This window comes from Prosopis cineraria, unplaced genomic scaffold (genome assembly GCF_029017545.1).
Source record: "Prosopis cineraria cultivar Desert tree isolate PC_DT_omini unplaced genomic scaffold, ASM2901754v1 PC1, whole genome shotgun sequence".
In the NCBI taxonomy this organism is placed as follows: domain Eukaryota; kingdom Viridiplantae; phylum Streptophyta; class Magnoliopsida; order Fabales; family Fabaceae; genus Prosopis; species Prosopis cineraria.
In genome coordinates, this window is record NW_026555332.1 from 46,223,886 (window position 1) to 46,244,902 (window position 21,017).

Consider the following 21,017-nt stretch of genomic DNA (forward strand, 5'->3'; position numbering starts at 1 on the left):
CTAATTAGCTCTACTTTTCACAGGATTCCCTCTCTCAAGAAGTATCATAGGGCAAGCTTCCTGAGCATGAAGATATCTTAGCTAGAGCGTTGGGGACCCCTGACCACCCTGGTCGTGTTAGGGGTGTTGGCTTCGGTGTCACAAAGAAGCAATACTTTAGCAAGATTAAGAAGCGAACATCGGCTTCTTCATTTGAGGTCCAAGAGTTGAGAAAAGAGCAAGCTGTTATGAAGCAACAGCTAGAAGCCCAAGCAAAGTTAATTGACATGCTATTGAAGGGCCAGATCCCTGGGAGGCTTTTGGGTGACATTAGCCCCAGCGGAAAAGATAGCTGCACAGTCCCTTCAGATAAAATACCCGAGGTAATGCATTTTCTCTTTTAAATTTGCTCAACTAATTTTTTATCTAAACAACTAACATTCTTCATTTATTTAGGGCGAGAATGACTGCAACTGTTTAGCAGACAATCCGTCACACAAAGTAGTTGCAACGGGACGCATGTATAACATTGTCGGGGACACAATCCATAACCTTCCCCTCCCGCCCGATTGCATTAGGGTTTCCTTGCTTGTTGCAATCAACCCCAAGTATCCATTACCTTATCCTACCGATGAGATGCAGACGGTAGGAGATGCGTTGGGGAGCTTCGTTGCATGGCCCAGCCACCTTGTTATGGTTGGTACACCAAAGCTGCCAAATGACCCAAAGCCGCCAAAGGACCCCTTGCCACCAAAGAAAAAGGTATATATGATTTATATAATTATTTAAAGATAATATATATATATATGTCTAACTTTTTCATTGTATAGCCAAGGGAGAAAAGCAAATTGAAGGATAAGGTGTCGGGCCATACTAAAAAGTCAGTCACGGTTTCGCAACATGCAGTGCCTATGCCTGTTGTAGAAAATAAATTTCGTGACTCTCTTGAGACCTATGCTTCGACTACGAGGATGATTCATCAAGAGCCGATAGGGGATATCATTAATTTTGACGATGGGCTATTTGGTAGAGCATCATTTGAAGTCATTCGGGATGAAATTTTGAATGAAATCCTCAAGCATGATATGGCGAGCACTAGTTTGATGACTTTCTACATGAGGTAATTCTTCAACATTTATTAGTTAATTTCTTGAATTATTTATGTGTGTGAGTATGCAAGCATATTAACTTGTATATTTTTTCACCCAAGTCACTTTTATACCTCATTCATGGTTCCTGGTGGCCTCGAGTCAAAGATTAAGTTGGTTAATCCTCATGATGTCTCTCCCCACAATAATATTACAAAGGAAGCCCTTGAAAATCAAGCAAGAATGCTTTTGGATCAATTTCGAGAAAGGGGAGCAGCGAAGGATACTTTATTTCTCGCTCCTTACTGCCAAGGGTGAGTTGTTAATATTTGTTACGTGTAAATATTTTTTTATATTTATTTGTTTGGTAACATGTGCTGTTTCTTGTTAGGGGACACTGGATGCTTATTGTGGTTAATCCCGTTGCTCCAAAAATATGGTATCTCGATCCCTTTAATGGAGAGCCAAGCAACAGGGAAGATATGGTGGTACTTTTTAATGAGTAAGTTAGATTTTTTTACTTGTTATTTCTTTTTAATTTTAGTTTTCATTCACATATATTTCTCACATTCATTCCATAATTCCTTCTTAGAGCCGTGGTGTTGTATCGCACTGTGACTGACATGACTGTGTCCCCTAAGATGAGGGCATTCGAATCTTCAGAGAAATGGGTCACTGTTAAGGTATTCATTTAATTGGTCAAGTTTTTAATCAAGAAATTGTCTCATTATATTTTGCAATTTCATTGATATGTGTTTTTTTATAGTGTCCATTCCAGCCAGATCAGAGCAATGACTATGGTTATTGCTTGATGAAGTTCATGAAGGACATTATTACTCATGCCCCTACCACATTATCTAACAAGGTATATATATAAAATTTAATTACACTTCAATTATAAATTTTAAATAATTTTAATTAGCTACCTATTAACTTGAAATTGTTGTAACTATTTGCTTACAGTACTTCGAGGATGTCTATTGCGTTCGTTATACGACTGCACATGTAGAAGAGGTCCTTGAAGAAGTGGCCCAATGTGTTTTCAATATGTGGGTAGCAACAGTAGTTAGGCCGGTACAATAGTTAGTTACATTTATATACACATTTTTGGGCCAATTTTTATGGGATAGGCCACTTAATTTTGAAACAATAGTTTGCAAATAAGTTTAGATTTTAAGGTTAAATGTATATGAATTTTTATGTTAATTAGATAGGAGATACTATTACAAACATTCATTATATTGCATTATTTTCGTTGCTGGCTGACTGTTTTTTATCTTTATCTGTATCTTTATGCAGGGGGCTGCTTTAAAAGCAGCTACCATATAAAAAAAATTATGTCATTAATACTTGACGGTTATTTCAAAATAACCGTCAAGTATCAATATAGTTGACACTTGTTTTAAAACAAGCGTCAAGTATTTGTAAATACTTGACGGTTATAAGGAAACAAGCGTCAAGTATTTATGGCCAAAAGAACATTGATCCATAAATACTTGACGCTTGTTTTGAAACAAGCGTCAAGTATTTATGCTGGAAAGTGCATATTTACTTTATATACTTGACGGTTGTTTTCAAATAACCGTCAAGTATAAGATTAATACTTGACGGTTTTTAACCGTCAAGTATTATTTCTTTAATATATGTCGCACCCTTACTTGACGGTTAAAAACTGTCAAGTATTGGAAAAAATAAGCGTCAAGTATGGGTATTTTCTGTGGTAGTGTGAAGAGCAATCTAGTATTATAAATAATACTAAATACTTAGCTTTATATACTTTGTTTTTCTAAATTTTAATTTAAAGTTTATTTTTTTAAAGAAGATCAAATTAGACTATTTCTTAAATTTTGATTATATATGGACTATAATTTATCATTTCATTCCTACTCTTTTTAAAAGTTTTGATTTTTAAACAATTAATTTATTTTAGATATTTAAAGTCTATCTTTTTAAAAAAACATAACTAAAGTTTATAATTTTTTTTCTAAAAATATCAAATTAGTCATAAAAATATAGACAACAAAATTTATGCCCATTTTTGTTAGTATATATCTTAACTAATTTTTAAATCAAATCATTCAAATAAGTTTTAATTTGTTCAACTGACTTAAAAAAAAGGATTCAAAAATAAATTATGTTAAAATCACAAATTTTTTTTCTTAATATCAGTTTGCTAACCTCAGTTTATTTCTAACTTTAACTGTGAATTTTTTAATCTAAATACACATATAATATTGGATGAGTTATCATGGTTAGATTTAATGATAGTGACGCTGGGGTTGATAGTTGCATTTAAAAAATGTGTTGTATCTATACTACTAAATGGCATTTGGATTTGATAATGCACTTCTATAATTTTATTATCTAGTGGATGGAGAAATTTTTTAAATTAAAATAAATTCCTTGTATTATAAAGAATTTGAAAAATTAAATCTATTGTTTGTATTGGATAATTTATTAGTATTTTTATATATAATGAATAAAAAGTAGATATTTCATATTGATAAACAACAAATTATTTAACCCTGCATATATTTTATAATTATTATCTTTTAAATGTAACTATAATTTTAACACGTAACCATATCAAGGCCCGCAAATATTGCATCCACATATATGAATATATAATGTTACATGCGTCTTTTTTTAAATTGTTTATAAGCATTCTTTTATTGGAGGTGACACTTCTCTCAGTGGAAATCGGAACCGTGGGTTACCACATGTTTTTAATATGTATATAACATAAATTTTGAGATGAATTTATGCTATTATTGATTTATAAATAATATAATTTATTATATATTTTATATTGGATAAATTAGTTCACTCACAAAAAAAAAATCCTTATACCAAAAAAATATAGACTAAATTTTTGAAAATTTAAAAGCATAGTTTGTTTACATTGATATATAAAAAGTTTATCATTGATATATAAGAGGTTTATATTTAAAAATTGACACATGGCTTATCATTGATATACAATAATATATCATTGATAAATATAATAAATTAGTTATAATGTAAAATATAATAAATGTTATGCTATTTATTTAGTTTGGTCTTATAATATTTTGGTTATATATGCAAAAGCTCCTTTTATATTTTACATGATTTATTTAAAAAAAATCCAAAAAATTGATTACCACCCCCCACAAAGCAAGATTATATTTTTAAATTATACATATAGTTGAAATATTCATTTTAAGGTCAATAACCAAACGGTTTTTTAAAATATACATTGATATAAGAAATCATAATTATTAAGCACAATTCTCAATTTTTTTTAAAAAAATAAACATTCCAGAATATGGAAAATCTTTCAACACACCTGCAAGATCAAATTTCTTTCTTGCTAAAAAGCTTGTTCTTTTATATGACTTGTCGTAAACAACAGAGATTACATTGCAAAAATCATGACATGTAATCTTCTGTAACATTTCACGTGAAGTCATTAATTCAGGCGGGTTGAATTTATGCATATTAGATTCAATTTAATTCAGCTTATTTGAATATGACTGAAAGTATTTTATCATTTTAAAAAAAACTTTAATAATTAAATTTGGTTCTAACTTTTCTTTGTTTGGTTTGGATTAGCCCGTGAACTTAGCTAAAATTACTGACTTTGCATATATATAGAGTCAAAAATTTAAACAATCGAGCTTATTTGAATTGAATTTAATTTGAAACAGACTTTTTTAAATTAGGTTTAAAATATCATACTTTTTTAAAAAAGTTCATATAATCAAACTCGATCCTAACTTTGTTAGGACTGGTTCAGGCTGAGCTTAATTTGAATTATTTACTCTGATTTCACATGTTTTTTTTTTTTTTTTTGTTAATTAAAAGCGCACCCCCACAACGCAAAGGAGGCACCGCTTTCATTTTCTGTTCTTGACTACAAAAGGATAATGAGAATTGGCCATCGCTTCGTCATTGCTTGCGACTTCATCAGAGGACCGTGCAAAGTCATATCCACCTCTTGAATATAGACGCAATTCTGCATCGCGTTATCACTGATTACTCATATTTAGCTCGGTGCGTTCCATGAGACGCAAATTCTACGAAGTCTTATAAAGACTTGGCCTTTTTCCATTTCTTCTTTTCTCCAATTTTTCTTTCCTTCTCATCTCAACCATTAAATTTATTTTTAAATGATTGAATTTTCATGAAATTGTTAGTTTATAAAAGGGCCATTCACCGATCTCCTCTTAAATACAGACACAATTCTGAATTATATTGTTACTATCAAGCTCGTTGAGTTCCTTGAGAAGGAGATCAATGGCAGCCGCGTAAGATTCCCCCATCCTTCCTACTCCCATTACCAGCTTCGCTTAGCATTACTCTTTGAATCATTTTTAATTAATCAATCAAACCACCTCTATTTGGTGATTTAGGGGTTTGCAAGAAGTTCTTCCTCTGCCATTAACTTCCACCTCACCGCCCCCACCTCTTTTCGATGGAACCACTAGGTTTTTTTTTTCTCTCATTCACCTTGTCTTACTATGGTTTTCATTCTGATTTTTTATTTCTCCGGTCCCTCTGATGATCATTTTTCATTGGATTATCTTCTAGATTGTATGTTTCCTATACCTGCCCTTTCGCACAACGTGTATGGATCACTAGGAACTACAAGGTTATTTTAATCGCCCTCCCTTCTTTTATATCCATCTCTTCCCGGATGTTTGATCAATCATATTCGTTAGTCTCTTTCCCGTCAAGTCATCAATCTGTTTAACTTCAGGGACTTCAAGACAAGATCAAATTAGTTGCTATAAATCTTCAAGACAGGCCTGCTTGGTATAAGGATAAAGTCTACCCTGAAAATAAGGTGTGTGTTTTGATAAGCCAAGAAAGATATTGATTTTCATGTTGCAATAATTCGCTATTTGAACTTGACTTGGCTGACTGAGCCATTTGATCTACCTGATTGATCATGATCTTCCTCCTCATTCTGCAGGTTCCGTCGTTGGAACATAATGGCAAGGTTTTGGGAGAAAGTCTTGATTTGATCAAATATGTTGATTCCAACTTTGAAGGGTCATCCTTGTTTCCCAGTGTAAGAACCTAAAGATTCCTGTTATATATATATGTGTGTGTGTGTGTGTAACTAAAGATTCCACATTTGTTCGTGAGGGCCCCTGTCCCCTTTCTAATTAATTTGTGAAATCACAATATGAACATATTTTCAGGATCCTGTTAAGAGTGAGTTTGGTGAGCAGTTGATATCCCATGTTGATACCTTCGTCAAAGAGGGGTTCACTTCAATGAAAGCAGCAGATCCTGTACAACAAATCAGTAAGACTTGTAGAGTGATATTGAAGTGAAAAAAGGACTGCTTAATCCCCCATTCAGATACCCCAAAAAAAAAAAAAAAAGACTGCTTAACATCGGTATTTTCATTCAGGCCCTGCTTTTGATTTCTTGGAGAATGCTCTTGGTAAATTCGATGATGGGCCGTTCTTCCTCGGCCAATTTAGTTTGGTGAGTTGAAATCAGGAGTTGCAGCTGTCTGTTGCTGCCATTTATTTCCCAACTAGGCTTCTCAGAATGATCACAATTTGTAAATCCATCGGGAATATCCTAACTCCTGAGTCCTTAGTAACTCAGGCTAAAATGTGAATTATCTTATGGAAGAGAGTGTTGTGCTAGTGAAATAACCATAACTCGAAGCAAGAACTTTGTTATATAACAATATCCATGATTTTGCCCACTTGGTTTAATAATAATATCCACGATCATGAAATATGTTGACCATTAGGTGGATATTGCCTACGTTCCGTTTGTTGAAAGATTCCAAATCGTCCTTTCTGAGGTTTTCAAGCATGATGTCACTGAAGGAAGGCCTAAATTTGCCGCATGGATGGAGGTACATTGCAACCTATTCTGTGTGAAACTTTGGGTATTTAAACAAATTAAATCGCCCTTTGCTATTTTGAAAAATAGGGAAAACAAGTATAGGTAATCAATTCAGAAGTTCCCACGCACTGGTTCCACTAAGTGCTTCATTTTGTGTTTCTTTGGCAGGAAGTGAACAAGATTGGTGCTTATACCCAGACAAGAAATGATCCTAAGGAAATCGTTGACGTTTTCAAGAAACGTTTTCTGGTAATTAAAAAAGAAAAATTAACACATAAATCCTCACGATTTAATTTGAACCAGTTTGAATGATTTCTGGTTGTGCTCTTTGCCACTTTGTTAAGCCTAACATACATTTCGGCTCTGCAGGTTCAACAATGAAATATCAAATGGCAGGGTGCGTCCAAGATGCAGATTGTGTCCAATAAAGCCAGTTTATGTTATTATTGGATATGCCTTCCTCCTTCATGGTGAAATTATGGATGGCTTTTCTGATAGTTTGATGTCATAATAATGTTTTATATGATCAAGTCTGTGATGATCGTTGTCTTATCTTTCAACTTAAGTAAACTAAATAGTATGAAACTCTGAAGAATTTTACATGTTTTTTTGAGTGAGAATTTTAACATGGTCTTGCGACATCCCGCTCCCTATTTATATAGATTTATGGTTGTCATTGGTCTCAAAACTGTTGGTCAAGTCTTTTTTTCGCAAATCTCGGTCCAATTTTGTCAGATGGCCCATAGGAACTTACAAGTTAACAACTATAGTAGCTATATAATGAAATATGTGAAGAAAGCTAATGAATGAAAAGAAAAAAGGCGATCATATAGCCTACAAAAATACAGTTGATAACTTATAAATGATATGGTTCTTCATAAATTTTTAGAAAAAGAGTCTTTAAATTCGATTATAAATAGAAACCTACTTAAAAATTGAAGTATAAAGACTAAATGATTTATTTTTCTGAATTTTGTGTTATAGAACAAGGTCTAGGAGTTGGTCCAAAAAAAAAAAGGTCGAGATATCTTCGTGGACGTGGAGCATGAATGCATGATGTAGGATTTTATGTCTTGTAAACACTGCAACTTTATTATTCTACCACTTCTCATTTTTTTTTTATATTTTACATTGATGATTGAGATAGTATGATATATATATATATATATATTGATCTGAAAGACATATGGTATATTTACTAGCATACTTTTCATTGTTATTTAACATAAATGATTTTTATTTAATAATTTTAAAATATTTTTATTCATAAAATTCTTTTTCATTTTTTCGGTCTTCATCTAACTAATCAACAGTTTTTGTTCAAGTTCCTTTAATGAAATTACTATTACTAATTACTAATGTATTAATATCGATATAAAATGAATGAGGAAGATTTTGAAGGCTGCATGTTGTTGTGGCGGGAAAATCATGTAGTGTAAATAATATTTAATTACCCGCAGACGTCAAGCGTGCATCTTACAGTCCAAAACGTGACACGTCCGTTTAGCTTGTAACGTCAGACGATGCACACTGGAAGGGAAGCCTAGCTCCCTCCGACCGTCCATCATGAGTCATGGTTCAGCACTTTAACCAACCAAAAGATCGCGGCCCTTGTGTGATGATCGAGAGATTACGTGAGAAATGAATGATGATGGAAAAGCCGCTTAAATGCAGAGATGACCACCATCGGCAGTGTCCGACGATCCCTCCAAGGCATCAACTACGGCGTTTTTGGCTGTGCCATTCAGCAGTGCACGGATCGTGGTCTTGTCCGCCAAGGCAAGCAGCTACATGCCCGCCTTATCCTGTTCTCAGCCACGCCCGACAACTTCCTAGCCTCAAAGCTTATCAATTTCTACGCCAAATCCAACCACATCTCCGAAGCGCGTAAGGTGTTCGATGAAATTCCTCACAGAAATGTTTTCTCTTCGAATGCCATGATCATTGGCTACTCATTTAATGGTCTGTTCCATCATGCGCTGAAGCTTTTTTCATCTTTATCGTTCTCCGCCAGTGCCGCCCCTGATAATGTTTCCATTACTTCTGTTTTGAAGGTGCTGACTTCATCGTCTTCTAATCCCGCTTTGGGAAAGCAGATTCATGGTTTTGTTCTTCGGCGCAGTTTGGATTCCGATGTTTTTGTTCTTAATGCTTTGGTTACGTATTACTCCAAATGTGATCAGCTTGGATTCGCGAGGACTATATTTGACAGAATGCCTCGAAGAGATATTGTGTCGTGGAATGCTATGATTGCTGGGTATTCTCAGAATGGGTTTTATGAAGAATGTAAGCAACTATACTTAGAGATGCTAGGTTCGACGGGGTTTAGTCCTGATGCAATGACAGTTGTTAGTGTGCTGCAGGCCTGTGCTCAGTCAAAGGATCTTATATTCGGAATGGAAGTCCACTGTTTAGTAAATGAGAATCAAATCGAAATGGACGTTTCACTTTGTAATGCTTTGATTGGAATGTATGCAAAATGTGGTAGCTTGGATTACGCTCAGGAATTGTTTGAAGAAATGAGTGAAAAGGATGCAGTTACTTATGGTTCAATCATTTCAGGGTATATGTTTTATGGGTTTGCTGACAAAGCCATGACTTTGTTCCGAGATATGAAAAATCCGGGATTAAGCACCTGGAATGCTGTAATATCTGGTTTGGTTCAAAACAACCAGCATGAACGTGTCTTGGATTTAGTTCAAGAAATGCTGGCTTCTGGTTCTAGACTGAATACTGTCACTCTTTCTAGCATTCTCCCTGCATTTTCCTACTTTTCAAACCTGAGAGGAGGGAAAGAGATTCATGCTTATGCTATCAGGAGAAGTTTCGACCGGGACATATATGTTGCGACTGCCCTAATTGATACTTATGCAAAGTTAGGTTTTATTCATGGGGCACAACGGGTTTTTGATCAATCGGAATGTAGGAGCTTAGTAATTTGGACAGCAATTATATCGGGTTATGCTTCCCATGGAGATGCTAGTTCGGCCCTCAGTCTCTACGGTCAGATGTTAAACAACAGGGTTCATCCTGACCATGTGACAGTAACAGCAGTACTTGCTGCTTGCGCTCATTCTGGACAAGAGGATGAAGCTTGGGAAATCTTCAACACAATGTCCCTGAGATATGGAATTCAGCCCTTGGCGGAGCACTATGCTTGCATGGTGGGCGTTCTTAGTCGAGCTGGTAGGCTCTTGGAAGCGGCAGATTTCATTTCTAAAATGCCAGTTGAACCAAGTGCTAGAGTTTGGGGTGCTTTGCTACATGGGGCTTCAGTTTACGGTGATGTGGAAATGGGAAAGTTTGCTTGTGATAATTTGTTCAAGATTGAGCCCGAGAATACTGGGAATTACATTATCATGGCAAATTTATTTTCACAAGCTGGAAGATGGGAAGAAGCTAATAAAGTTAGGAAAAAGATGGGAGAGATAGGGTTAAAGAAGATTCGTGGTAGTAGCTGGATTGAAACAAGTGGAGGATTATTTAGCTTCGTCGCTAAGGATGTTTCAAATGTAAGATCAGATGAGATTTACGCATTGTTGGAAGGATTGCCAGGATTAATGAGAGAAGGATATGTTGTGCAAGAAGAGTTGGATGATGAAAGTGCTTTTATTTGACAACTGAAATGTAGTCATTAGTTTAGCATTAAAAACTCGTTGCAGGTTCATTTTGTTCAGTTTGGTATGCCTGAAATAGATCACTCAACCATTGAGGTAGCTTCAATTGAAAAACTAGCCAGCTACTGTATCTGAGGACACCACAAGAATGCCTGAGTAATTAACAATGAACTTGGCTTTCAGTCAAGCAAAGTTAAAGCACCGAGCTCCTACACACTACTGCATCACTAAGATTTTCCATCTGAGTTTTTAACGGAGTTCTCAAAATTTTCAATTTATTTCGTTTTTTCAAGTTAGCTTTTATTAGTCTTCAAATTGAAAAATGAATATAGAAAAATGATTTCAATTAAAGTTTTAGGATTTTCAACTTATTATATGCACAATTATATATTATTTTTCTAACTTTGTTTTTGAGATTTCTTGCTAAACGATAAGGTTTTATTTAGTTCAAAAAAAAGAGGGAAGGGAGTAGAGAGAAGGGGGAGGGAGGCATCCTCCCAATTAATTTTTTTTTTTGGGGGGGGGGGGGGAAGATTTTGAAAGGGAGCTTGGAGAAAATTTTTACAATTTCCTCTTTTCTTTCACCATACCACCTTCCCCTTATTTTGTAAGGTAAAAAAATTTAAAATTTTCCCTCCCCTCCTCCTCAACCAAACATAAGTTAAAAAAACATGTTATCATTAAGGTCAGAGAGTTAAAAAGCTATATGACTATGCCTTTATTATATGTATCATTATATATTGTTTTTCCAACTTTGTTGTTGAGATTTCTTGCTAAATGTTAAAAGTTTTACTGCAATTCTTTTTCGTGTGACAGTGGTATTTAAGTGAATTGATTTTTAATTGTTGAATAAAGGGCAAATTGTTTAAGCAATATTCTTTTCATTTAAAAATGTAAGGTATTTTTAATCAAATTTTATCTTTCAATAAAGTAGTTATTTACTTTTAAATTAATATTATTTTTTCATATTTATTCCTATTAAACATTTGACAATAAATATAAAATCATTATTAATATGAATACTTTTTAAAAAAATACAATGATTACACCTCAAAAGATTAAAAATATATTATATTTTTTAACATTTAACTTTTTAAAAAATATTTTATAATTTTGAATGTAGGGAATATTTAAAACCTTCAAGGCTCTAAAATGTTTTTATCTTTTTTATTTGCTCTAAACATGTTATCATTAAAAAAAAAAGAAAAGTAAAAGGCATTTAAGGTCGAGAGTTAAAAAAATCTACGATGACCCCTGTATGACTATGTCCTTAATTTGCTAACCAATCATCGAATGAATTAAAGATTTAATCCTCGTTTTATTATATATGTATGTGTGTGTGTATATATATATATATTGAAAACTTCACACACAGATGTCAACTCCAGAATCTAAATCCTTTTATATTAGCCCACATTTGTATTCATGAAATAATCACGATTGCGCGGGGAAGAGCCCTCGTGAAGAACTGGAGGGAAAGTCGTTTTTTTGTTCAGAGGAAAGTCAGTTCGCAGGGAAAATATTTACTTATTTAGTATTCGATTTTGATCTTAAAAATAACCCCCGTCTCTCTCTTGATGCTTAATCGGATTCGCATTCGTTGAGGTAGCCGAATATGGCGGACTTTGGTTTTAGTCTCCTCCACAATTTCGAACCCATGAGGTATGCAAATAAATGTCGCAATGCGTAACATAATTGCCCTTAGGGGCATATCCACGCGTCCTGGAACCCTAAAATATCGCCAATTGTTGGATCGAAACTAGAAATTTTCTTCGTCTCTGTGATTTTACCGTTCTGGCTTGATGTCGGGAGAGGGCCTAACTCTTAGTATCAGCAACTTTTCCCTTCGAATAAGAACACACGATTGGTTTATTGATTTTTACTATTAATTAGAATTAATCGTATGAATTCTGAGGTCCATTTGGGTGATCATTGAGAAATTGAAAGCGTAGGGGTAGGATTAATGTCGTGCGTTAGACGGCACCTACTGTGGTTCTAAAGTCTGAAATGCGGTAGCACTCTGATATTGGTTCAACCAAAAGCTATGGAAAGTAGAACTGCATCTGTTCTTAAAGTATGTTGTTGTCCTTACTGAGTAAGCGCTCATTGGAGGTTGATTCCAGGTAATTGATCTTGTACAGATTCGCATGCGTACATTGCCCCAGGTCATAATAGTGCTTGTTTGTTCCTGTGTTGTCATTTAAGTTAAAAATTTAACCTGAATTCATTGTTTTGCTCCCTATTCCCTGGCTGTATTTCTTTTTTCTTTCTTCTGGTACTTAAGAAACGCTTGGTAGTGTTTTGGTTCTTTTCTATCATAGTACCAATGTGTACACATCTACTCTGCAGGGACTCCTATGGATTTGCGTTAAGACCTCAACACGCACAAAGTTACAGACAGTATGCTTCTATTTACAAGGTATCCTTTACTTTTGTTTTTGATACTCAGTTCTTCTATATCAGGTTTCATATTTCAAACCCATAAAATAAAGGCAAGTGCACCCACTTAGAAATATTGTTGCAGAAAGTTGCAAGTTTTTTATTTATATTTTTGGACAACATAAGTTCATTTGCTTCCCATTAGTATAATAAAAAAAAAATCATGGAAAGGACATATTTTCCGCTCACTTTTGACTCAGATAATTGAAATAATGATAAGGTTTTTGTTTAACTGGTGATTATGAGATGATGGCTGCAATGACTAGAACAAAATAAATGACACCAACCTACGACATTAACTTCAGCTCGATCCAATTCTTGATGTCACGTCTCCTGTGAAAATCAAATTCTTCTTATATGTAAATTTTACTGAAAAGACGCATATTCTTATGTATGTCATGATATCAGGAGGAGGAAGGTGAAAGGGCAGATAAATGGAGAGGCTACCTTGAACAGATAGTCAAATCATCTCAATCATGTTCTTCTGAGAATGAACTTGAAGAAATATCTCAAGCTAAGGGTAGTGAGATAAAAGAAGGGACAAGTTCAAGGAGCAGAAGTGAAGGAAATGACTTGAATATCAGGAAGTCTTGTGAAGGGACTGAGTTAGAAGATGAGACAGGTGCAGAGAGTGTAAGTGAAGGAAATGATTTGAGTTTCAAGAAATCTTGTGAAGGGACTAAGGTAGAAGAGGAGACAGGGGCAGAGTGGATAAGTGAAGAAAATGATTTGAGTGGCAGGAAATCTTTTAAAGTTATTGAGATAAAGGAAGGAACAAATTTAGAGAGGCAAAGAGAATCAGATGAGTCAAGTGACTGGAGTGCTGCTGAAGGTACTGAGATAAAAGAAGGGACAAGTCTAGCGAGGGTTAGTGAAAGGAATGATTCAATTAACAAGAAGTATGTTTCTGATGGTTCAACAGCAAGTAGTTCTGAAAAGGAGGTGCACTGTCCAGAAGAAAGAAAGGCCCGTAAGGTTCAAACCTGGGGTGAAATTAGGCCTTCTCTTGCTGCTATTGAGAAACTAATGAGTAATCGTGTCAAGAAGGCAAAGAAAATTGAAGTTGAGCAGGCAAATGGTAAATATGATAATCTTCCGTGTATAGATGAATCTGAACATCTACAAATGGTTTCTGAGGACATCATTGAGGAAAAGGTCTTCCCTAAAGAGATGCTAGATAACAGTATCAATGGCTCAAGGGAAGGAGATGCTTTAGAGGATCATGACTCACCTGAATTTTACTCTCAGTTGAAGGAACTGGAGTCCCTAGTTCAGGGAGGAGTGCCAAAGGATCTTAGAGGAGAGGTATAATTGATGTTTTCTAGTTTATCAAGCCACTACTTATTTTTGTGCAGGTAAGTTGTGAAGCATTCACTACAATGTTGTTATTGTAGATATGGCAAGCATTTGTAGGAGTGAAGACACGTAGGGTGGAAAGCTATTATGACGATCTGTTGGCTCAAGAAACTGACAGTGGTAAAGGGAAGGAACTAGATGATTCATCATGTGCATTAGGGAAATGGAGAAAGCAGATTGAGAAGGTCATTAGCTGCATGCCTGTTGGACTTTATTTTGATTTGTAGGGTTTCTTTTGCTTTAGACCACAAGCTGGCTTTCTCCTTAGAATAATTATACGTTTTATCCACAGGACATACCACGAACTTTCCCAGGACATCCTGCTTTGGATGAAAATGGCAGGAATTCCTTGAGGCGTTTACTCCTAGCATACGCTCGGCACAACCCCTCTGTTGGTTACTGTCAGGTAACTGTGGTCCAATATTTCTTTATAAGTTTTGCTGCTACTTCATCATTTTTCATCTTCAATGGACTTCTTATAAAATTTTCCTTCTAAAGAAAACATTTTCTACAGAACGTTTAAATTAATTGAAATACTTGATACCATTGGGCAAATCAAACATAATATATCTAGATGTTCTTTTTGGATATTTTCCTTTACTTCAAAGAAAATTTTTGCCATTTATGATTAATGTAGCCTTTATATACTGATCAACCTCTGCCGAGGTTATTGTATACATCCCTATTTGGGGAGTTATGTTGATGGTATTTGTTGGCATCTTTGTTGGTGGTAATTATCATCGTTGTTGTATCACCATAATCATTGTCATTATATTTTCTTGCTATCAAAACATCTGCAGGCAATGAACTTCTTTGCTGGTTTGTTGCTGCTTCTTATGCCTGAAGAAAATGCATTTTGGTAGGTTTCAGAAACTTGTCTCATGTATTTTCCCCCAGTAAACCCCCCTTTCCAGCATAAAATGGCTCTCTGCTCTGGACTCTAAGGAAATAAAGGATGCTTATGATCGGACATTAACTGTTTCAGGGAGCATACTTGTGTTAAATTTATCTCTTGGTTACTGATTTAAAGGAACATGCAATTTTTAAAAATAATTGTGTGGTTTTCCATGAACATATTGTATTTCTCCATACAGAACACATGGTTTTGTCTTGTATTTATGAACTAATGCATTTTTATGGGATCTTAGGGCATTGGTGGGCATTATTGATGATTATTTTGAAGGTTATTATACAGAGGAAATGGTAGAATCCCAGGTGTGGTTATATTTACTCCTGACATGGTTAATTATGTCCTGAGTCAGGATTATATATTTGTACGTGGTTTTAGCTGTAGCAGGACTCTTAGTTATTCATTTCAGCAGTCACTGTGGTGTTTTGTTGTCAGGTAGACCAGCTTGTCTTTGAGGAATTAATGCGTGAAAGATTTCCCAAGCTGGGTTTGTACATATTAGATTTACTTTGTAGTAATCTTCTTTAGCTATCCTATGAAGAACTTGGGATAGCTTTTTATTTTATTGATGCTTCTTGTGCAGTTAATCATCTGGATTACTTGGGAGTGCAGGTGGCTTGGATAACTGGACCTTGGTTCCTGTCAATCTTTGTAAACATGATTCCTTGGGAAAGTGGTTAGATTTATGCTAAGATTCCCCCCCCCAACCCACTAGCACATATCTTTTGTGTTGCTGCAGTGACCTGGAACTTGTTATTTCTAAAGCTTGTGACCTTATTGTGGGTTTTATCTGTATTTAGTTCTTCGAGTTTGGGATGTGTTACTATTTGAAGGGAACCGTGTAACACTATTTCGAACAGCTCTTGCTCTAATGGAGTTATATGGTATTGAATTGTAATTTCCTGTCCTTGTGTCTGAGCTTTTCATAATAGTGTGCGCATTAAAATAACATCAATGTTGCAAATTCTGTGTCTTGTTCTAGGTCCTGCACTAGTTACAACAAAAGATGCAGGTGATGCAATTACTCTATTGCAATCACTTGCTGGCTCAACATTTGATAGCAGCCAGCTTGTCTTCACTGCTTGTGTAAGTTTTCTAGCTGTGACTGAAGCTAGATTGCAGGAACTGAGAGAAAAGCATCGGCCATCAGTACTAGTTGTTGTGGAGGAAAGGTCTAAAAAAGGGCGAGTTTGGAAGGATTCCAAAGGGCTTGCATCTAAACTTTACAGTTTCAAGCATGACCCAGGATCACTGGTGGAAGAAATGAAAACCACTGAAGGTGGTGATATGGAAAATGTTGGGGACAAATCACCGTTGGAATCCCATTCCTCCAACTTGGATGAACTGCTCAATAGCCTCAATGTTGATTCAGAAGTAGATTCTCTTCCAGATCTCCAGGAACAGGTTGCTTTCTTTATATGCTACCAACGAATTATACATTGAAATTCATCTTCCACTAAGATCTTATCTTAAATTCATCATAGAATTTTAGTCATGACATGAAGATTCGTCTTCTTGTCTTCTTCCAAACAATTCAGGGCATATTTGTTTATGGTAAGAGTGGCTTGTGCTGCATACAATCCGTTGAATAATCATAGATGCCATATTCTGATTTGTGAATAAATTTTCTATAGGTTAACATGCGGAAATAATTGGGTCAAGCATTTTCTTTATAGTTAGATGTTGTATGATGACTCTGTCCCCATCATATTAGTTTATTCACTTCCACCTGAAAGATTGAAGACTGAAAAGGCATCAGAGTTGGATGATTTTGAATCTTCTTCTCTGTAAGCATTAAGGCTTTTCTTGGTTTTCTAGTGTTTGAGATTATTCTTTTCTGTGCAGGTGGTTTGGTTGAAGGTAGAGTTATGCAGAATGCTAGAGGAAAAAAGATCTGCTATAATCAGGTTAATGGCTTTGGCATTTCGATGCTATGTCCTTTATAATCAAAAATCAATTCTCCAGCCCATAAATTATGACATAAAGCTCAGAGGCGGTTTCTTAAGAGATAATTGTTGATATACCTAGTTTAGGAAGGAAGTATTAGACAACCCACTGTAGTTAGCATCATGCTTAACCTGTTTACTTTTTAATCTCCTGTCAGTAGAGCATTACAAGGTATGACTTCAGGAAAGCCCTTCAAGAAAATGCCAATGCCTCTGTCAAGAGCGTTGCCAAGTGCTGCATTATTGTTCTGCCAATGAATTTAATGTTGTTTTCTTCATTTACAATGATGATTGTCAACCTTGAAGATCTAAATGCTTAAACAGAAGTTTATTATCCATCACATTTGGCATTTGATGTCCTGTTTCTTTTTTTTCTTTTTTTCTTTTTAACATTCCCATGCTTCATTCTTTTTCACTTTTCCTTGTTCATGTAAAAGTTCCAACAACATCATGCCTTTTTAAGGTAATGAAATCTCTATTTGTGTGTGCCTGTCCTTTAACAGAGCTGAGGAGCTAGAAACAGCACTTATGGAGATGGTCAAGCAAGATAATCGACGGGAACTGAGTGCCAGGGTAAACCTAACATTTGGATGAATGCTGTGCTTATTGAAGATGTTAAAATGGAAATGTATCATGTTCCCTTGTCCTCAAGTTACCATTCAAATATTTGAATCACTTAAAAATTTGAATGCATTATCTAGACTTCTTACTGGTGATGTTGTTGTGCAATCAGTTATCATGTATGATCCAATGCTATTCACTGAGTTATTGATGCATGTATCTCTGAATCAAATCAATATTGTGTTGTCGTGCTTTACCCATGGTATTTAATGTGAACAGATAAGTAAATAAAAACTTGATGTCATATTTGATTTCTTAATTATCTCATTGGCAGAGAGGACTTTTACTTATTCAAGAAACCATGCATGCAGGCTGAAAAACTAGTTTAATTCAAGTACAATAATCATTCCTTTTCTTTAAAAACTTTGGTAATCAATTGGCTTGTAAGGTTTGCAAATATGTTGATAATCATCCAGGTTGAGCAATTAGAGCAGGAGGTAGCTGAGCTACAGCAAGCCCTTGCTGATAAGAAATTACAAGAAGGTGCCATGCTGCAGGTTTACTGTGCTCCTGTTTTCTTTGGTGTCTTTTCATAAGCTTGATCAATGAAAAGTAATTATTAAAAACAAAAACTTTGTTTTATTGAAAGCTTTTGTTTTTCTTCTTGGTACAGGTCCTAATGCGGGTAGAGCAGGAGCAAAAGGTCACCGAGGATGCTCGCAGAAGAGCTGAGCAAGACCTTGCTGCTCAGAAATATGTAGTTCATATGCTTCAGGTGACCCCCCATGTAATCTTTGAGTGATCCTAGTTATTCAATTGATTTTCAAGTTTACTATGGATCAGAGTTCAGTTCTGAATTGAAAACTTGTTTTGAAAATTGTTGCGTATGGAATCATCTACACAATTTTCTTTACAGGTCAGCTTATGAATTTGTCCCTCACTTGTATATTGTTATGACCACGAACGACAATTATTATTTTTATTCTACTAATAATCTGATCAGGATTCAGGACTGTCTAACAACTGATTTTATTCATTTAATGGCAATTGCTTAGTAAGATCAGGTTCATCTAGCATATATTGTTTGATTCCTGATGCTACTTTTCTGTAGTTTCGCATGTAACTACGTTAAAAATACTCCATTTTATCTTTTTACATGAGGGATTTGGATGCAAGTATCAGTAGTTGAGAAATGAAGAAGTTGAACTATTATAAATCAAATATATTATCTATAACTTTTCTCTTGCTAATGTTATGGAAGGGAAGTATTCCTTAACAATTCGCTGTATTTATTTTCTGGCGTGGATGAACGTGTGGTTGAACTTCATTACATTTCAAATATCGTCACATAAACTCTTCTCCCACTATGTTGGTTTTTATTGTAATAACCACAGCACATGAATCCAATGAACAGCTCTTGAATAATATGGTTAAATCTACTTCCAAGAGAAGTAATCAAATTGATTTAAGGATCTTGTTCTGTAGACACATTTTATTAAACATCTTACAAGACATGACTGTATCCATTCCCAGTATTATACATATGCAGGAAAAGTATGATAAGGCCATGGCATCAATCAAAGAGATGGAAAAGCGGGTTGTGATGGCTGAAAGCATGTTAGAGGCCACTCTTCAATATGAATCTGGCCAGTCAAAAGCACTTTCTCCAAGGTGCTAGTTCTTATCTATCACAAGTGTCAATTGAAAAGCAAGAGCTGATAGATTGTAATACGTGCAACATTGCCTACGTCAGGTTTTTGGTTGACGTCAAATTTCATCATATTTTCTTGAACATTTACCTTCCGTTTCAGAAATACCATTTTTTCAATTTATTGTTTGTAATATCGGTCCTTTTTGGTATCCCGTATTTTGCTCAGCACGTCCATTCCTTTGTACTGGAATTTGATGTAGGCCGCAGAAGGTTCGGCAACATTAATCACGACTTTTAACAGTTTCTAGTACCAAGAGCAAGTTGCATGTTATTAGAAGCCACTTTCTCTCGGATAAATTTCATTAGAGGAAATTTTTGTAGGGGTGATCGGATACCAAGCCCCAGAGTTGAAATACCCGCGCCAAAATTACGCCTACTAAATTTTGGACTAGGTTGGCGTGACAGAAACAAGGTAAAATCCACTTTGCCATTCTGTATCTTCCAGGAAGTGACAAAATGATATTCAGGTATCGCACATGATTACAATTATGAATTGCTGAATCTAATTCAAAGCATTCACATATAATAGATGGTATGCCATTGCCACTCCAAATTGGTTATTCCTTGACATCAAATTTCAGCTCACTGCACCATGAATGATTCCTTGAACCAACGCCTTGATTGTTAGTACCATTTTGTCGATTATTTTGGGACATCAGTCGTTTAAGGTGTTCCCATGTTGCTAAGCAGCTCCATTTGTCGGGCATTACTTCTGTATTTTTTATACGTGTTTGTGAATATTGTTGTAAAATTGTTTCTAAAACATCCAATGGAACAGGGCAAGCCGACTAACGAAGAGGAATGCAGCGAAAGTCAGTCCAACGATGAGGGGCGAAGTCATTGCAACAACGACGACGCTGTCACTCGCAGCAGGGAATTCCGTGACTGAGAACAAGATGGGATACATGGAATTTGCATTGCAGTGCCATCTTGGTTGAGCATATGGGAGTTCACCTTTATTACTGCTCCCTTTGGTAATCGGTGGTTATGGTGGCGAAGCTGAAGCATCCTTTTGTATCATCTTCAAAATCCAAATGGGTATATTAATAATCTATCCCGTTGTCTACTTTTGTCAGTCGTTCAAATATAAGCAGTTTTGGTAGGAGGAAAATCTTGCAATTCTTTATCTGTTATTACGCTATTTTCATGAAAACATGGTACGTGTATACTAATTGTATCATTTTTAATTAAATTAAATATTTATTCTATTGTTATTGTTGTTATTATAAGGTTCATTTTATATGTTTTTATGACGACATAAAAAAAGTACTCGCCTTGTTTTCAAATATAAGAAAAAATAATTAACTTATACAGATTTAAAAAGTTAATTAAGTATAATAATTATGTTTGAAATTAAAAAGCTTAGGCTAAATTATCCCTATAATTAATAAAACAACTTTGTTTAAGTGAAAATAACTTTATAAGAGATAATTTAGCAAAAATGTGATAAAATTTTCTTGAAATTTGTAGCTTTACTTTAAAAAAAAATTAGAAAAACACAATAATCTCTCTTACGTTTAAAAATGAAAAGAATATATCGCTCAGTCAATTAGT

At 35.0% G+C, this 21,017-nt stretch overlaps 3 protein-coding genes across 10 annotated transcripts; all 3 read left to right on the forward strand.

The window, feature by feature from the left end:
• Positions 1-4,960: 4,960 nt before the first annotated feature.
• On the forward strand, positions 4,961-7,543 carry LOC129322149 (glutathione S-transferase L3-like). 2 transcript variants are annotated; one of them, XM_054968235.1, is made up of 11 exons: positions 4,961-5,102; positions 5,286-5,356; positions 5,462-5,536; positions 5,640-5,700; positions 5,809-5,895; positions 6,025-6,123; positions 6,257-6,362; positions 6,472-6,548; positions 6,826-6,933; positions 7,092-7,172; positions 7,293-7,543. In XM_054968235.1, exons 2-11 carry the CDS (start codon positions 5,346-5,348, stop codon positions 7,302-7,304), a joined length of 717 nt encoding a protein of 238 aa, XP_054824210.1. In that variant the 5' UTR covers positions 4,961-5,102; positions 5,286-5,345; the 3' UTR covers positions 7,305-7,543. The 2 variants fall into 2 exon arrangements, with proteins under 2 accessions (XP_054824210.1, XP_054824217.1); XM_054968242.1 differs by lacking the exon at positions 4,961-5,102 and having other exon boundaries at positions 5,121-5,356.
• Positions 7,544-7,669: 126 nt separating this feature from the next.
• LOC129322139 (pentatricopeptide repeat-containing protein At2g37310) lies at positions 7,670-10,738 on the forward strand. Of its 2 annotated transcripts, XM_054968225.1 has the most exons (2): positions 8,749-8,885; positions 8,978-10,738. In XM_054968225.1, the coding sequence occupies exons 1-2, from the start codon at positions 8,883-8,885 to the stop codon at positions 10,538-10,540; spliced, it is 1,566 nt and encodes a 521-aa protein (XP_054824200.1). In that variant the 5' UTR covers positions 8,749-8,882; the 3' UTR covers positions 10,541-10,738. The 2 variants fall into 2 exon arrangements, with proteins under 2 accessions (XP_054824193.1, XP_054824200.1); XM_054968218.1 differs by having other exon boundaries at positions 7,670-10,738.
• Positions 10,739-11,930: 1,192 nt separating this feature from the next.
• Positions 11,931-20,677, forward strand: LOC129316069 (GTPase-activating protein GYP2-like). Of its 6 annotated transcripts, none has more exons than XR_008594672.1 (18): positions 11,931-12,202; positions 12,890-12,959; positions 13,388-14,284; positions 14,374-14,520; positions 14,628-14,741; positions 15,136-15,194; positions 15,484-15,550; positions 15,681-15,732; positions 15,829-15,921; positions 16,046-16,129; positions 16,228-16,649; positions 17,091-17,152; positions 17,695-17,764; positions 18,229-18,309; positions 18,426-18,527; positions 19,286-19,423; positions 19,664-19,930; positions 20,242-20,376. XR_008594672.1 is itself a non-coding variant. In XM_054960323.1 (18 exons), the coding sequence occupies exons 1-18, from the start codon at positions 12,156-12,158 to the stop codon at positions 20,350-20,352; spliced, it is 2,691 nt and encodes an 896-aa protein (XP_054816298.1). In that variant the 5' UTR covers positions 11,931-12,155; the 3' UTR covers positions 20,353-20,677. The 6 variants fall into 6 exon arrangements, 2 of the variants coding, with proteins under 2 accessions (XP_054816298.1, XP_054816318.1); XR_008594673.1 differs by having other exon boundaries at positions 19,785-19,930; XR_008594674.1 differs by having other exon boundaries at positions 18,229-18,295.
• Positions 20,678-21,017: the final 340 nt, after the last annotated feature.

What these genes read in the sequence shown, in the direction of transcription:
- LOC129322149 (XM_054968235.1), top strand. An exon ending in GGTCATCCTTGTTTCCCAGT is followed by an intron (nt 6,124 to 6,256) that starts GTAAGAACCTAA and finishes ACATATTTTCAG; the next exon opens with GATCCTGTTAAGAGTGAGTT. An exon ending in AGATCCTGTACAACAAATCA is followed by an intron (nt 6,363 to 6,471) that starts GTAAGACTTGTA and finishes ATTTTCATTCAG; the next exon opens with GCCCTGCTTTTGATTTCTTG.
- LOC129322139 (XM_054968218.1), top strand. Translation starts at nt 8,600, where the DNA reads ATGACCACCATCGGCAGTGTCCGACGATCCCTCCAAGGCATCAACTAC.
- LOC129316069 (XM_054960323.1), top strand. Translation starts at nt 12,156, where the DNA reads ATGGCGGACTTTGGTTTTAGTCTCCTCCACAATTTCGAACCCATGAG. An exon ending in CAAAGGATCTTAGAGGAGAG is followed by an intron (nt 14,285 to 14,373) that starts GTATAATTGATG and finishes TTGTTATTGTAG; the next exon opens with ATATGGCAAGCATTTGTAGG. An exon ending in CCTCTGTTGGTTACTGTCAG is followed by an intron (nt 14,742 to 15,135) that starts GTAACTGTGGTC and finishes AAACATCTGCAG; the next exon opens with GCAATGAACTTCTTTGCTGG.